The sequence below is a fragment of the Poecilia reticulata genome, linkage group LG13 (assembly GCF_000633615.1).
Source record: "Poecilia reticulata strain Guanapo linkage group LG13, Guppy_female_1.0+MT, whole genome shotgun sequence".
Classification (NCBI taxonomy): domain Eukaryota; kingdom Metazoa; phylum Chordata; class Actinopteri; order Cyprinodontiformes; family Poeciliidae; genus Poecilia; species Poecilia reticulata.
The window spans coordinates 18,618,807-18,635,515 of record NC_024343.1 but is presented as its reverse complement, the minus strand read 5'-3'; the positions used below and the strand labels follow the sequence as shown (position 1 = coordinate 18,635,515).

General features: G+C 39.2%; 2 protein-coding genes across 2 annotated transcripts in view; both read right to left on the bottom strand.

Annotated features, from left to right (window-relative positions):
- Positions 1-77: 77 nt before the first annotated feature.
- Positions 78-1,548, bottom strand: LOC103474687 (ADP-ribosylation factor-like protein 14). Its single transcript, XM_008425817.2, has 2 exons — positions 1,155-1,548; positions 78-607 (listed from the first exon to the last, which is right to left on the bottom strand). Exons 1-2 carry the CDS (start codon positions 1,467-1,469, stop codon positions 299-301), a joined length of 624 nt encoding a protein of 207 aa, XP_008424039.1. The 5' UTR covers positions 1,470-1,548; the 3' UTR covers positions 78-298.
- Positions 1,549-3,107: 1,559 nt separating this feature from the next.
- The window catches only part of ppm1lb (protein phosphatase, Mg2+/Mn2+ dependent, 1Lb), a 58,405-nt gene continuing 44,803 nt past the window's right edge, over positions 3,108-16,709 (bottom strand). The window contains exons 2-4 of the mRNA XM_008425816.1: positions 14,027-14,237; positions 7,425-7,586; positions 3,108-6,300 (exon numbers count right to left, since the gene is read on the bottom strand). Coding sequence (XP_008424038.1) covers positions 5,957-6,300; positions 7,425-7,586; positions 14,027-14,237 — 717 coding nt within the window. The 3' untranslated portion in view covers positions 3,108-5,956. The remainder of the gene's footprint in view (positions 6,301-7,424; positions 7,587-14,026; positions 14,238-16,709) is intronic.

The following is a 16,709-nucleotide window of genomic DNA, read 5'->3' as shown; positions in this document are numbered from 1 at the left end:
ATAGATAGATAGATAGATAGATAGATAGATAGATAGATAGATAGATAGATAGATAGATATAGTAAATAGAACTGAAATAAACAACAACTAACGTTTTTAATCACAGTTTTTCTCAAATCAGATAATCCAAAATCCTTGTCTTTTATATTCCACAGCTGAAGACATTGTGGCTGCACCAGATTGAGATGTTGGTCCATGCAGAATAACTAAACTCCATCGCCATTTGCAAATGACACGCATAGTAAAGCAATTAGAAACCTAAAACATTTTGTTAAAAAAAAAAACGGCATAAAAACTATCAGCTGCCACAGACCACAGCTTTTTTGATTACAGTGAAACTAAATCCTTTGGACCTTATCTTCACCTTAATGTCCTCTTGAGTTTGTCTCAGTGGGTTTTTCATTAGATAGACCATCCTTCTGAAACCTTCTTCAAGACCCACTCCCATGGTGGCTGAACAGGGCTGGATGAACCACGCTCTGCCTTCACACACTCTCCTCAGGTCCAGTTTCTGGCAGAGTGTTTCTGGGCTCAGCGCTCCTGGAAGGTCCTGTTTGTTGGCCAGAATCACAAGGGGAACTCCTTTTAGACTGTGGTTTCTCAAGATCTAAAATGTAAAGGAGAATACACCATTATTGTGACGTGCAACACAAAGTTTAAATAAATCCGACCACTTAGAAGGTATATTTCTATTCTTTGTAATATGAGCCATTTTTAAAACAATTTATTTACTAACAACAATAATTGTTTCCAGATCCTTTGCTGAATCTTTTAAATCCAGTCACAACTTCTCACCTATGCAGTAAGTCTCCCTGAATCTCCAACATGTTAATGTTTTTGACCTAACATGAATGCTTGTCAATAGATGTCAACATTCTCCTATAAATTATCTCATTTTATGTATTTAAAACAGAAAAAAATATACTGAATTTATTTATTTCCTTGGCTGTTCATGTTTTTTCAAGTCTGTCTCTGATTGGCTGATCAGTTCCCCCCTGATGATTCCTCCTCTGGAAGCTTTGCATAAACAACAAATGAACGGTTAAAAAAACAGCACTAATAATCTAAGTAGTTTAAATTTATTCACACATTAGTGAAATAATTAGGTGTTAAATGCCAAAAGTGAGCGGACAAATGCTCACTGGTCCCATTACCCGGTGCAGCTCCTTGTGGGCCTCGTCCAGCCGCTTCCCATCCCCGCTGTCCACCACAAACACCAGCCCAGCTGTGTCCAGGAAGTGATGCTTCCAGTGGGGCCTCATCTTCCTCTGGCCCCCGACGTCCCACACCGTCAGTCCCGGGCTGCCCCTGTCCGTCTCCAGCATCTCCACGTTGAATCCCACAGTGGGAACCGTGGCGACGCTCTCGTTGTACTTCAGCTTGTAGAGCAGGGTGGTCTTCCCCGAGCCGTCCAGGCCCAGCAGGAGGACCTGCACTTGTTTCTTTGGCTTGGATCCATACATGCCCATGTCTGAAGCGTGCGGCTTAAATGTAAGCTACGCTGTCTGCACACTCAGTGAGAGAGATCCGGTCTCTTATGAGGACTGAGTGATCCCTCCCCTCTGTTGGGATGCAACTGTGTTGCTTTCGGTAAAACTATTTATACCAGACGTGACGAAGCAGCTAAAAGGGACGGCATGCAGCTCTCATGCCAGCACCTGTCCCAGGTCGTCAAGCGCCAGGACACACAGGAAGTTTTTGCTTGAAACAACGAGAAGATTGTATCGCTCTCAAAGTGTTTACATCATTTATATTTTGGTCGCACTAAGAGAGAGATAAGTCTGGCAGCGGCTGTATGTTTAGAAAGGTATGTTTGTGGAAGTGGATCTTCTAGAATTCTCACAATACTTTTATGGTGGAGATTTGTTTTTAGTTATTGAGAAATCTAACAAATGTATGAATAGACTTCAGTAGTTATGAAAGATACGAGAAGGCATATTTATGCTAGGAAGCGTCTGTGACGCAAGGCTTTTTAGCCTGTATGTATTTTGCTATAAATCCAGATACATGCCGGCTTTCATACCTTTTAGCACCTCATCACATTTCGTCTCGTCAAAACGACCAACACAAATTTGTTTTAGCGGAATTTCATGTGATGCATAAACACAAAGAAGGGCATAATTGTGACTTGGATGGAAAATGTCACATGGTTTCTAAAAAAGGTTATGCGTGTTTGTGTTTTGGACGCTCCGAGTCAGTCAATGTTTTGTAGAACCAAGTTTTACAGCCATTAGAGCTCCAAGACGTTTTGGATCCATCGCTCACTTTTCACCCATGTTTCTTTGTGAATCAGCTGAGGCAGAATCAGATTGTACACAGAGTATTTAAACGTTGATGTTCAAGTGTTGCTTAAGATTCTCGGTTGGGTTTAGGTAGATGTTCAAAGCTGAGGATATTGTTGTATAACCCAACCCTGCTCTAAACGTCTCGCTGTGTTCCTTGGACTTTGTGATGCCGTTTGTCCGCTAATGTTCTCCAACAATCCTCTGAGGCCTTCACAGAACAGCTGGATTAGATTACACAGAGGAGGACTCCGTCTACTGACCAGGTGAGTTCAGAGTCCTCTGGTTAGTGGCAGTGATTTTTATTTAGGGGTATTCAGAGCACACATCAAATAAAATCCCAATGAAATACACAGAGAACTGAGGTTGTAATGTTACAAAATGTGAAAAAGTTCAAAGTGCTTTTGCTATTCAAAGGAAAACAAGGTCTCAAATTAATCTGCAACAACTTTCATTAGATTTTTATATTCATAGCAATTGTATTTCTTTTTCATTTTAAAAGTTTACCTTGCTGTGCTTTTTTTAAGCAGTTTTATTAGCAGCAGTCAGACTTACAGCCCCACCACATTAATGAATGTCTGCTTTTCATTTCAATAGAGAGCAAAGACATAAAGGCGCCACGCCTTTTACGGTTAAAAAATTCTGTAGTATAAGCAGTGCAATCATTCAGTCACTTGATAGTTTGACAAGAGAATAAAAACGTCAACAATTAAGTGTTGTGGTTTGAGTTAACGTGAAGTCTTGCAGTGTTTTTGCAAAGTTAGCAAATCGAAATGTCTGGCGCCTTTAGTTTAGACTTGTAAAAAAATGCACACAGACTCAAAATCATATTTATATTTTCGTTAATTTATTGGAGCTTCCATTCTTTTTTCCAGGATATAATGTACATTACATTTTATAGTTTTTCGGGGTAGTTATTCACAACACTTTCCTAGGACTAATCATGTTTGTAATTTGAACTACAAATGATCTTCGTATTTTAAAAAAAACTAGATGAAATGACAATCATTGCTTTAATTTCACCATTATGATTTACAGCGTAAATTAACATTGTGTGTGTTTTTATTTTTACAGTTAATTAAAATCAAGAAAAACAAGTACAAATGCCACAGACATTCTGTTAGATACATTATTATCATTATTATTAAGGAAAACACGGGAAGTTTCATATGTTTTATTTTAATCTGTGTAGTAAACAGCGTGTTTGAGTGATATTAACACATTGACAGTATGTACATTCAACTTTGCGTCTCCCAGAGACGTTCAATGCTCCAACGTTTGGATTTACAAGATATGACAACAAAGTCGAGCCTCGTGTGCGACGCGATCGCCTGCTTAAAATCCATGAAACAACAAAACAAGCGCTTTTGGCAGCAGAACATAATAATAATAAGGCAACAGCGACACATCTTATTATCCAAAAATTAATTTTAACTTGCTTAAAATTTCAATGTTTGTTTTAGGTGAAATTGTAATCCCAAAACATCACATAGCAATAACCTGTCACAGCATAATCGCTATTTTACTGTAGATGTAACAAAAATATGCGAAAATTAACTAGCATGTCCATCTCATTTCCACATTAATGAAGTTATCTTGTCAGATGTATTCATAATAATCAAATTTACATATGTCTGGCTTTATTAAAGTACTTGTAAGTCAAAAAACAAGGGAAATCTTTATGGACAAATAATTAGCAGTCAGCAGTAATGAGAAGTACTACGTTACTAATTCACTGTGTACGAAGGACGACTGACTCAGAGACCTTTCGTTCCTCTCAGACACGCTGTGGTTATGATGCTCCACGTTTTTATTACTCACACAGATCTGAGCTGTGCTGAAGCAGCAGAGCTGATCAATATCAGAGTTAAAAGATGCGAACAAGAAAATCCATCAGAAACCTGGCACTAAGAAAAAACAGAATACATTAAAAAAACAGGGAAACTCAACCCAAAGAGTCACATACACTAAATGTGATATAAAAGCAGTCAGTTCTGTTACTGTACAGGTTCAGGGGTCACATAGGCAAAATTAGCATTTGTGTCGTTCATGACGAGAATATTTAATACTTTGTGAAATAATGAATGTGATGTGTATTGGACAAGCGAAATGTCAAGCTGGATCAATCAGAAAAAAATAGATCAAACATATAAAATATATTAAGAAAAGGAAAAATGACAGCAATATATTTTTTTTATCAATTCCATTCAAAAACACTTTATCTTCCCTAAAGGGAGATTAAATGGTGTAACTCATATCATTCAAGTATGGAAATAATCTTACATTGCATTTTTTTCCCCAACTCTCTGATATATTTAACCATATGAAAAAATACAAGAGATTTCAACAGATGACTTGAATAAGACCTCAAGCTACACTGCACTTTTGCCAGCTTGTTGACAATTAATTTGCACTGATCTTACCTCTATGTGAATATTACAAGTATATTTGTCTGTATTTGGGAGTTCATCTTTTTGTTAGATTTGCACTATATTAGAATATTGTGCACTAGTGAGAATGTTGGTAAATATTGTGATGACGGTATCAGTTGCCATATATACCTAATTTCTTCTCTCCTGTCCTTCTCATCTGAGCTTCCATCACTCTGTGAGCGCTAGCATTCGGGTAACATCATTAGCCTCCTATGTGAACATTTATAACACTGAATAATGTATCAGTCAACAATTACTGCGTTCCAAACAGTCCTTTGCAATATGAATATTGCACACATTCATATTGCGATGGTGATAAATTTGCTATAAATTGTGCAGCCCTATGCAAGTATCTCCAAAGAGCTGTTGTGGAACGTGATGCTGTGGGCAGGAAGGATCTCCTGTAGCAGTCAGTCTTCCAACAAATCTGACGAGGCCTCTGGCTGAAGGCCGTTGCTGTATGAGAGTTATGATAACGAACAACTCAATTTCCGGGAAGGAGAAATTATATTAAACAGTAACATGTCCTGGATGACGCAATTAGCTGCTAGCAAGCACTACCGTATGATTAGAAAGCTGTTGGAATAGGGGATATGATCTTTGCCTACTAAGATCTCTCTCTGCCTGAAGTTTCCTTTTTCAACTCCTCAGGGAATTGAAACTCTAAGATGCTAATCAGCTGCTTCCAGTTGTTAAAACAACACCTCGTTGTCACAGTTACGCATCAAAACTGTTCAAAAGTAAAATGAAGCAGAAATCCTTCCAGCTGCACAGCATCCAAAATCAAAAAGAATAATTGTCCAAACATGTGATGCCTCAACCAAAACCATCACAAACAGACGTAACAAAAAGAGCGAAATCTGAAATAGCTACTCCAACATGCTGCCATCGTCACTCTATGAAATCGGTCTTAAGCAGCAAGACAAAAGAGACTTTTATGTTTTTGTTTAACATAAAGAGAAATCTGCTGGAATTTCTTCTTAAAATTATCTTTTAAAAGAACAACTCAATCTCAAAATTCCCAGCTGTACGAAACGTAATCTATTTATTCACGAAACGGCAACCCTGCTCACATTAGCGTCCGATAGGTAATGCCTATCGGCATCAACCAGTCTGTGATTTAAAAAAAGCAAAGACGATGGGGGATGCTGATGTGAGGTTTGAAGAGCAAAGTGCTGTAAATATCTGTGGCGAATAGTTCTCACTCAGTTGCCTTCCAACTGATGCCCTTCGCTCAAATCCTTACTTTTTTTCACCCGTCTTGCCTTTAAACTTGACCACCATGACGGTGATGTTGTCGGGGCAGCCGCGGTAGAAGGACTGGAGGACGATGCTCTTGGCTCCGAAGTGCGGCTCGTCCAGTCGCTCCCTGATGAAGCGGACCGCCTCCTCGTTGCTGAAGGTGTCCCACAGGCCGTCCGAGGCCAAGATCATGAACTCCGGCTGCAGCTTGTTGAGGTCAAAGGACACGATGTCGGGGTCGGAGACGATCACGTTGAGGTTTTTCAGCGGGTAGTCACCCAGAGAGCGGGACATGGCGAGGATACCCTGGACGCGCCACGAACCGTTGAAGCTGATGAAACCGCCTGTGGAGGAACCAGCAAAAAAAAAAAAGGTATGATTAAGACTGTTGGGTTGATTGACAGAAAAGTGAAGAAGAAGAGCACAAATGCTCATTGATTGGTACATTGATTCTCTAACCGTGGAAATGATCTTCAGGTGACAGAAGGCTGACTTTGTAAGTGTCTTTTATGTGGTTCTGAAGGTTCAGGTCTGAGTCCATCCACATCAAGATTTCAGACCTGATCTCTAGTTTCTAGCTGTAATATCTGAAGCTGCATGCTGACTCTTGATGGTTCCTCTTTAAGTCCAAAAATAATAGCTGTTTTGACTCTCAGAAGTGTTTGTGTTGGATGTGTTTCAGTTCATGTCATGTCCTGGTAAAACAGCTGGACCTCGTCTATAGCTCTGGGATCTGAAAAAAGGGAGCTGCTCTTAAAATAAGCACATAAGATGGACATTTCCAAACTCGGTCATAAAACCCTCTTTATTCCTGACAGCAGGAGGTTTGGAAAGATATTCATCTGAACACAAAATCTCACCCCACCTCCTTTTTTTATTTTTTACAATACAATTCCTCTTTGGGACAGATAAGATTTTATTATGTTTATACGTTAGAATATTAAAGTTTCACCTTTCTTTTCTATTTTTACATTCATTTCTTTAATAATTCATTTTAAAATCCGACTCAAATAGCCGAATAACCTCCTCAGTATAAAGTCAGGTTCTCCAGAGTCCTGCTACTGACCTGATTATTTGACTCAGGTGTGTTGAAGCAGAGACTCATCTAAAATCAACAGGGCCGAATTGGAAGACCCCCAGTTTAACCTTTCAACAGTATTCATGACTTAAATTTGAAACAGCACTTCCCATTCTTCATAAATTGTTTGGCGGGAATTTATTCTGGACTGAAGTTTAAAAATGTAAAAGCAGGGCCTGATGTTTTTACTGTACACAACTGCATCATTAGATGGCGCTGTTGAGCTTTCCCAAATCACTGACAATCTGTAACAAGCATCCAGACATGCCTTCATACACCAGAAATAATATTTACCTGGATCATGATTCTCAGTATTTGACATGAATAACTATATATTTATGCCCTTTTCCAGAAAAGAAACTCGTCTGAGCCATGGTCATGCTTTCTCACCGGCCTTCTTGATCCTCTTGCGTTCCTTGAGCTGGTAAGGTTTGTGGTCATGTGACAGAGGAATGGCATTGCCGTCTTTATCGCACAGAACCCCCCGGGAGTCTCCGACATTGGCCACTATCAACTCCTTATCAGACAGCAGAGCCACCAGACATGTAGTGCCTGCAGCGGAGAAAGAAAACGAAAACATTGATGAGGATGAGAATATCACAATTTTTTCCCCCTCAAAATATTACATGTTAGGGAAAATGTCAGAAGATCATAGTCGGGAGCGTGTAAGGCTGGTCCTCGGGGGAGGAAATATGTCTGCAATATTTTCCAAGCTGTCCATCAAACTGTTGCCGAGGGATTTCAATTTTGGCAAAGTGAAGCTGAGAAACTGACATGGCATTAATACCAGAGTGTGGATTTTGTTAAACCTATTTGGAGATGGATCATTTTACCCTGAAGATTAGGGAAAGCCCAGGAACCATTTAACTGCAGAATATTAATGACAGACTGTTTAATTACAAAATAATCTAGCTTTCTTCAGCAGCTTTCACAAACTCAAATCTAAGACCTTTAAAGACCTTTCTAAGACTGTTAGGAATTACATTTCCATAAAAATATACAAACTTTGTTCTGCCAACAGGCAGTAAGTTTGCACTTACTCATGATAGATGCACAAATGCCATCTTGCTAGCTTCGGACTGAATGAGTACACTCAGACGAGCCCTTGCTATAGTTAGCTAGCTAGCTAGCTTGTAAGGGTTATCTAGCTAACTAGCTAGGAAGGTAGCAAAGGCATGCTAGCAGTTAGTTGGCAATAGCCTCAATCGTCCAAAGTGTGACTCAAATTTTTGCCTGACAGATAAGTTTTGCGAGACAAGAAAAAATAAAATAAAATAGTCCCGTCAAGACAAAATTAAAGACCAGTGATAAACTTATTTAAAGCGAACTTTTTTTAAAATGACATTTTAAGGCCATTATTTTAAATACATGAATTTAAAACTTTTTAATACCCTGTCTATGTGAAACAAATATTTAATCACCACTGTTGGATAAAACTGGAAAATAATCTGGAAATATCAAGCTACTAATAAAGCACATAAAAGAATGCAAGAACAAGTCAAGAGGTGGTCGAGTAATGCCTCCATCTTACACAAGTCCAAAATACTTTTGTTTCTCCTTCCTCTCTTTGTTTAGCTTCCCAGCCAAGCAGAATCTGAGTGTAGGCTGAGAATCTGAGGGCTGCTGTATAAGATCCAAAGTCCTGTAGGGACAGAACAGATCTGCCCGTTTGGCCATGTGCTCACACTCTGACTGAAGGCAAAGCTGGAGAGTGGGCGAGGGGTGAAAAGAATAAGAGATGAAACGCAGGGGGTCCCAGCACATGGGGCTGGACCACCCAGACAGAGAAAGATGGGGAAAATGAAAACAAACAGCAGCAGTCACACCCAGAATCTGAACGAAATGCAGGAGGAAGAAAATATTCTAACAATTCAAAGGGGCGGTATTATGCATTTTCCAGGCAGATAGTGCCATTTTACAGCGCAATCAAGTCTCTGTTCCCTTTAGTTTTAATAAAAAGGTTTTATATATCGAATATGACTTAAAATAAAATTGATGTCATAATTTATCGCCTTGGAATATTGTCCCTGTCCCTTTAAAAACTACAGCTGTTCCTAAGCTCCACCTTCAAGAAGTCATCACAACATGGCTCCTTTATTAACCATTTAAAAACGTTTTTACAAGTATTTCAGGGAGAAGTAGTTCATATAATGAGCTCAGCCAAATGTGCAGTTCCACCAGGTGTTTGCCAATTCCTGCTGGCTAGTCTGAAGGATCTGAGTAGGGGGAATTGAAGTGGAAACTCAGAAACAGCAGCTCTGAGGAAGAGTTGCATCTTGAAGGCGAAGCTAGGTCCACCCAGGCGTTTTGAAATGCTGAATGGTGGCCATGGGACATGCCTGAAAGAATCAAGGCAACACTCCAGGTATGTTTTTGATGAGGGAATAACATTGTAACCTGGTGTAAAGCTCAACAAAATCGATTTTACATAATACTATACCTTTAAGAAGTCAGAGTTAACATATTCGTTTATTATCTTCGTCTATTACATAAAATCCCCATGAAATAAATCAAAGATTGTTGTTCTAATGTAGTAAAATGGGGACATTTTAAGGTTTAATCCCCTGTATTACAGTCTATATTATGAGAGTCATTTGACCTGAAGCTGAAAGCAATGAGACGAGATAACAGACAGCAATGGATGCAGATAAAACCAAATGACAGAGCTCAGAAAGAGGGGATGGTTGCTTAAATGGCAATTCTTTAAAGAAAAAAAAAAGGAAAACTGTGACGATTGTGTTATTTATCTTAGATTGAAGTGAGTAGAATGTGGTAAATTAAATAAAAGCAGAGATAAAGCAGTGACAAGGAAGCCCAGAGGAAAATTACATTGAGTGATGGAGATGCTGATGCCACAAAATTTAAATGACTTGCTGAATACTGATGTTTCTTTTAGGTTCATCGTCGTATGCATCCTTAATCCTGCTGCACTGTCTTACAGCTGAAGCAGCATGGTGCCTTTCTGTCCAGCTAATTATCCTTATCTAGTTCCCATGGTGAAAGAGATAATAGACTGAGGTGCTTTGCGAGCACACCCTTCCTCAATTAGCTCAGCCATGCCCAGCATACATTGAGTATTCCCCTATTAGAGTGGCACCGAGGTCCCGGCGTGCACCCAGTGCTCATGTCAATAATTAGCTTAGCTTGGACAGGAAAACCCTCAGCACTCCAGCCAGATTAGCATCTCCTCAACAGTTTGGCTTTCACTCCAATTTGCATCCCTGTGGCCATTTATGTGGAGTTGACCATCTCTGACAGGCCGCTCTGTTTACGTTCTGCTAATGGGCTGAAAAACAAGAAGAGATGACCTAAAAAAGTGCAATTCACTTTAAATGGTTAAAGAAAAAGTTTTCCAGCAATTTAGAGTAAGGTTTTATTTTACCTAGAATCAGAATCAATCTCCAATTTTTTCATACCAATTTTAATTTTTCTTTTCTCTCTTTCCTTTTTAAAAATAAAATTACAAATGTCAGAAAAATGTTCAAAAAGTGGCTTTTAATTCAATTGTCCCTTCTGAGAGTAGTCTAGGAGAATTTTGTTTAATTAGAAGAATAAAGCCATAGTATTAGCCAAATAAAGACACAATTTTACCAAAAGAACATCTTAAAATTATGTTTCATTGGGAAAAAAACTTGGATAATTAATTGTTATTTTTCGTGTTGGAGTTCTTATAAAATTACTACTTCATTTTACTAATCTTACAACTTTATATTGGTAATATTCAGACTTTGTCATATCACAAAACTTTACTCTAGTTTTATTATGACTATATTCTTGCAATATTCTGACTTTATTCTAGAAATTAAAATAAAAGGAAAACATTTTTAGCCTGACTCTTATATTTCATCATAGAGTTGACCTGAATTCAAAGTCCAGATAAATAAAAGCTGTAAAACATGCTTGTCAAACAACATGATGGGCCTTGGGGATGCTGACATCACTCTGAACTATGGACACTATGGACTATGGACAAAAAAAGTAATCTTCAAAAACAAAAAATAAATGTAATTTAATTTCTAAAAATGACTTATAGCCCATCCTTATATCAATGTGTTGCAATCCCAAAGGACTTCATCTCAATGTTTGCTGACTGAAATGATGGTAATAAAGAAAATGTGGGTTAACATCAATGGAATAAATGATTTAGCTTTTTCTTAAACTAATGAACAGGAGCGGCTCATCAATTAGGTCATTGCTGATGTCTTTCCTTTCAGGCATTGTGCTAAACACCTGTATGCTCCAGAGAGCAGCAAATTGCCCCGTTTTACGGAGTTGGTAACACTTGCTGGTGGTTAGTTAGTTAAGTGGACCCAGATGCAACGATCCCATTTCGCCTGCTAGTTGGCTGCTGCCGTGAAGAGACGAGGTCTGGACTGATTTTAAAAATATTTCACCTTTTTATTCCTTCTCTCCCATGCATCACCATCAACACCATCACGAGGAAAGCCATGAAAGAGTTAAAAACATTCAGCTCAACGTCAACAAAGAAGAAATACAAAAAAATGAAAGGTGATAAAACCTCCATCAAACGGCGTGCACTTTAGGACGAGCTCTGAAGTAAATATATGCACAGATCAGAGCACAAATAGAATAATTTCCGGTCTCGAAAAAAAAAAAAGAGAAGCTCAAGTGTGAAGCACTGAAGTGTTTGAACAAACACTCTAAGGCAGGGGTGTCCAAAGTCGGTCCTCAAGGGCCAGCATCCTGCATGTTTTAGTTTTCTCCCTGGTTTTACACACCTGCATCAAATGATGGCTCATTAGACGGCCTAAGCAGAACACTGACTTAATGAGGAGGTTGTTACAACCACTAGGGAGAGCACTAAAACATGCAGGATGCCGGCCCTCAAGGACCGACTTTGGACACCCCTGCTCTAAGGGGAAAGTAATTTATTCTGTTTTTACGCAATCACTGGAATCAAAACACACTGAGGAAAATCGCTTTTGTAGTAAATTGTACCAACAACAATCATCAGATACGTGTGATTTTTGGAGAAAATAGACTCAAAGGCAGAGAAAAAAACGAGCCCCACTTAAAGGTCAGTTTATCAATGTTTTTGGTGGTCAGGACTGGGACAAGGCAACACTCTGCTCTGTACATCACAATGCACTGAACAACCCGTTTATATAATCATCTTTATTTTGGGTTATCAGGCAACAGACCTAAAAACTTTATTTAGGACCATCAGAGTAAATGGCAAGATAAAACCTTGATGCCAGACATAGTACACTTTATTCAGGGTTGTAAGTCTGATCGGGTGACTCTGAAAGAGATGCACCTTATTAATGTGCATTAGAAAGGGAAAACAAAGAAGGGAACTTCCTTTACAATCAATGCTGCAAAATATGTAAATAAACTACTTTTAGAATGTTTTTTTATTCACTATTCAATAATTGTTACATTCATAAAGCATAAATGCTGCTTCATGTCTTCTGATTTTAGATGGCCCTGAGTTTTCTGGTGGATAATTTTACTATCAGATAACGTTGTATGACTTTATTACCAGATACTACTGTTTTTCATCCCAATAACCTCTTTTGATTACAAGAAAATGTGTAATATTTTATATTAATCGTTCTTTTGTTTCCACAGTTCTTAAGGTTTTTTTTAGCAGCAGTGTCCTCCACCGTGGGGCTGCTGGACGGTTCATTTGGTCTTTTTCCTTTCTGAATTTTTTTCTGTTTCCTGCTTGCTATTCTAGTTTGAGGAGCAAAGCATCTTGATGAATATGCCAATCAGAAAATGAGCATCAGAAATAACATTTAAATATATTATTTTGACCTATATGCTATATAAAAAAGGACAGGGGGCAGAGAGTCTTTGCCAAGAAGTTGCAACTGGAGCAAAATGGATCTTCGGCAACAGTAATGCTAACAATCTCCAAACTGCTGTGGCTTTGCACATTTTAATTGTCTTCATTGGATTCATTTTGAGGATCTGAAAGCTCAATGGCTCTTTCATACAAGCGGCCCCTTTCACCGACTTACATGCGAGTCACATGTCAGCAGTTTTTAATAAGCTACACACCACCGTTCAGACGTCCCATCCAACTGTTAGCATTCACATTTTTTCCACGCTAAACTCCTAAGAGACATTTCAGTTCGCTACAGGTTTAGCTCATTTTAAACGTTCAGTTCTGCTGGTTATGTCAGTGCATGTACAGAGGTTATTAACCAGCAGACGTGCTTCTTTTGGAGCATTTTATCTTTTATTTAATCTCCTCTTTGTAAGCCAACATCAGGGTGTTACCCAGGAATATTGCTAAGACCGCTGGTAGGGGCACCCACTGTGTTTCTGTGTATTAACAGGAAGGTGATTCTGTGTTATTACATTACATGCATTACTTAAACACCAACTACAGTCTTAAAAAAGGCAAACACAATAAAATTCAATGAAACACAGCTCAAATAAATAACATAAATCAGTCGAATCCTAAAGCCTGGCAGCCCGCCAGTCTTATAATACACTGGAGAAAGCCCTGAATATTCTTCTCACTTTATTTTGACTTCTCTAATGTGGTCATTTTCCACGGTTCTGTATTCGCCTTAACAGCACAATGCTCGTTTCCACACATATACCCCTCCATTTGACCCGCTCCTTAACCGTTTCCGCCCATCTCTCTCTCTCTCCCACGCAATTCTCCTTCTTCCACACATCCATCCCTTCAGAGATAATTACTACAAGCTTTGTGAAGATCAACTTTTATTCAAACAGCTGAATAAGCAAGACCCCAGGCTGCTGACAGTCACTATTCAACTCCTGTCAAGTGAAACACTAAAGTAGCACATACTGCTTTAAATGCAGCATTACAAGAGACGCTAAGAAGATTGGTTATTTCTTTCTTATTACATCTGCTTTGGTGAACAGCACACATGGCTTGAATCCATCCTAATGCGCTCCAGTTTTATCGTCTCATCTCCAGGTGATTGTACTTTTCGCACACATTTAAATCACTGAGAGTTAATGAGCCAATGTACAACTAAGATACAGACCTGCTTCGTTGTAGTTGGCAGAGAGTTTGTCCAGCATTTCTCTGTCCAACGTCAGTATTTGCTGCTCCAAGATGGACGGATAGGAGGAGCCTCCTTTCTCCTTTTTTTCGTCCTTGTCTTTTTCTCGGTCTCGGTCTCTCTCTCGTTCATAGGTCAGTAGCTGCTGGCGCAGAGCCTCCGCCAGGTGGGTCTTGGCAAACTCAGCAGCAGCCTGAAAATGTGAGAGCACAGAGGAGAAATTAGATGGCTCCAGATAAAAAAAATTACCATATTTTTGGGATTATAAACCGCAACTTTTTTCTTATGCTTTGAGCCATGCGGCTTACAGTCCGGTGCGGCTTTTCTGTGGATTTTTCTTCAACCACCAAGGGGCTCTTTAGCAGGAACTGAATCATTGGAAGTCAAAATTGGAAATCAAAGAAGAAAGTGCTAATTTTCATTTAGAACAAGCACATGCTAGTTCTAAGACGATGGAGAAATGTTTTCAAACTCCTACCCCTCATCACGGAAACAACACAAAGAAATTCATATGGTGCAGCTTTTAAGTTGATCTGGTACAGGAGGGAAATAGAGCCGCTGCACGTAAGCTCAGCAAGAACGAGTCCAGCGTTCAGCGTTGGAGACTCAGGGCTGCGTCCAGTGGCACAAAAAGTGGGCATGCAGGCATGCAACGCATAGGGGCGCTGCACCAGAGGGGGCGTCAAAACCCCGTCTGGAGGGGGCGGCGCGCTGATGACGTCTTCGCATACACTTCAGCGCGCCCTTACGCTCCTTCACCTCGAGCCCATAACGGGGTAAATGTAGCGAGTTTTACCTTTCACGTACCTTCGTATCGGAGAGGGGTGTTTTTTTATGAGCCGATTTATGTGTTTGCATCCATCTGAATAATATGTAGTTGCGACCCTGGCTGCGTCCTTAATAAATACAATAGATATATTCAGGACGCAGCCCTCTGCTGCCTCCTTGTGGAAAACCGATACCAGCAGCTTATAGCCTGGTGTGGCTTATATATGTACGTTTCCAGTTTAAAAAAAAATACTTTGTGGGTGAGGCGCGCTCTATATTCCGGAAAATACGGTAGGTTGCTTAACAAAAAAACAAAAAACAAAAACACAGCAGGAAGCATATTTCAGACATTTGCAAATATTCACGGTTTCCCACATAAGCCTGAGCTGATATCAGTATATCAACATTTCCAACTAATTTTTACATTTTCGAGCCCTGCTAATGCTAATGCCAAAGCTAAACTTTGGCTGTAGTTCTCAGAAATTACAACACTTTTGATAATACGGGTACCTAATAGTACTGCAAACATTTTATGAAAATGTTCAAATTTGTTTGACAGTCCACATTTTTCTGCCTTTCGTTTCTTTTTACCATTAAACAACATCACCACTAATTTAATGTGCTTTAGCATCTCAGCCCCTAAAGCTGCAAACCAGCTGCGGGCGCCAGTCAGAAACCTTTGCACTTGTGACATTGCACAGACTCATACTGAGATGACAAACTGTGGTTCAGTACATTATGTGGTTGTGGTTGCACATTCTCCCTCTGTGTGTCAATTCAAGTTTATTTGTAGAGCACATTTCAGCAACAAGGCAATTCAAAGTAACCAGTAACCAATTATGAAACATGCAATTAACATTACATTTTGTCAAATGCAATCATCAAAATCATTAAGCAAATGTATATCAAATATTTTGATTAATAAGTAATTATATAATCAAACCAGTAATTAATCAAAGCCAACTCCAAGCATTTGAGTTTTTAGCCTCAAGTTGCATGAACTCAGTGTTCCAGCTGTTTTGCAGTTTTCTGGAAATTTGTTTCAGACTAGAAAAAAAACCTACTGAAGTAAATACTTAACATTTACCACTGTTTTGGTGAAATACTGTGTCAGATAATCGTTACGAGAGGAGAAATCAAAACTCGATGTCAAAAACACAGACATTTGTGAATGAAAACTGTCTTACTGTGTCCACTGTTTAACTAGAATTAAGGAGCACGCACAAACACGTAATCTTTTCATCAATCTGGAGAATTTTACTCCTTGGTCAACATTAAGGTGCATGATGCAAACAAATGTCAAATTCATAGAAAAACGCCAGTTGCTTAACGCTTAAAACGTGAAATGTGTCCACACTTCCTATAAATACCAGTCAGTATAAACAACTAAAAAAAGTTTAATCATTAAAAATCTGCAAGTGTGGAAATATTAATTGCCTTTTATGATGACTTTAGGATGGAAACCAGGACAAAAAACATATAATGATAGAATTCCTAGAAGCTCATTAACGTTTCTGTATCTTTGCTATGGGACACACAGACACTGTTAGAAAAACATACAAATACACATGCATGCACAGTCTGCAGAAAGCTGGTCTAACATCAGTAACCTTGATGTCCTTTCTGCCTCGCCGCAGCATATAAACAGAGATAAAGAAATGTGCATATGTGTCGAACGCACACACACACACACACACACACACACACACACACACACACACACACACACACACACACACACACACACACACACACACAGAGGCTCATGCTGTGGGATATAGCTGAGCTAGAGAAACCGTATCCTCACCTCTACCCATTTTTGCCAAGGATAACACAGAGGGAACCTTTTCTCACACAAACCCTTTGCATTTTGAGAGCAAATAACGCCCTAGTCCCC

Excerpts from the sequence above, each read along its gene's own strand:
- LOC103474687 (XM_008425817.2), bottom strand. The coding sequence starts at position 1,469 with ATGGGCATGTATGGATCCAAGCCAAAGAAACAAGTGCAGGTCCTCCTG. Across the intron at positions 608-1,154 it reads CCCACAAGGAGCTGCACCGG|ATCTTGAGAAACCACAGTCT; the intron begins GTAATGGGACCA and ends TTTACATTTTAG.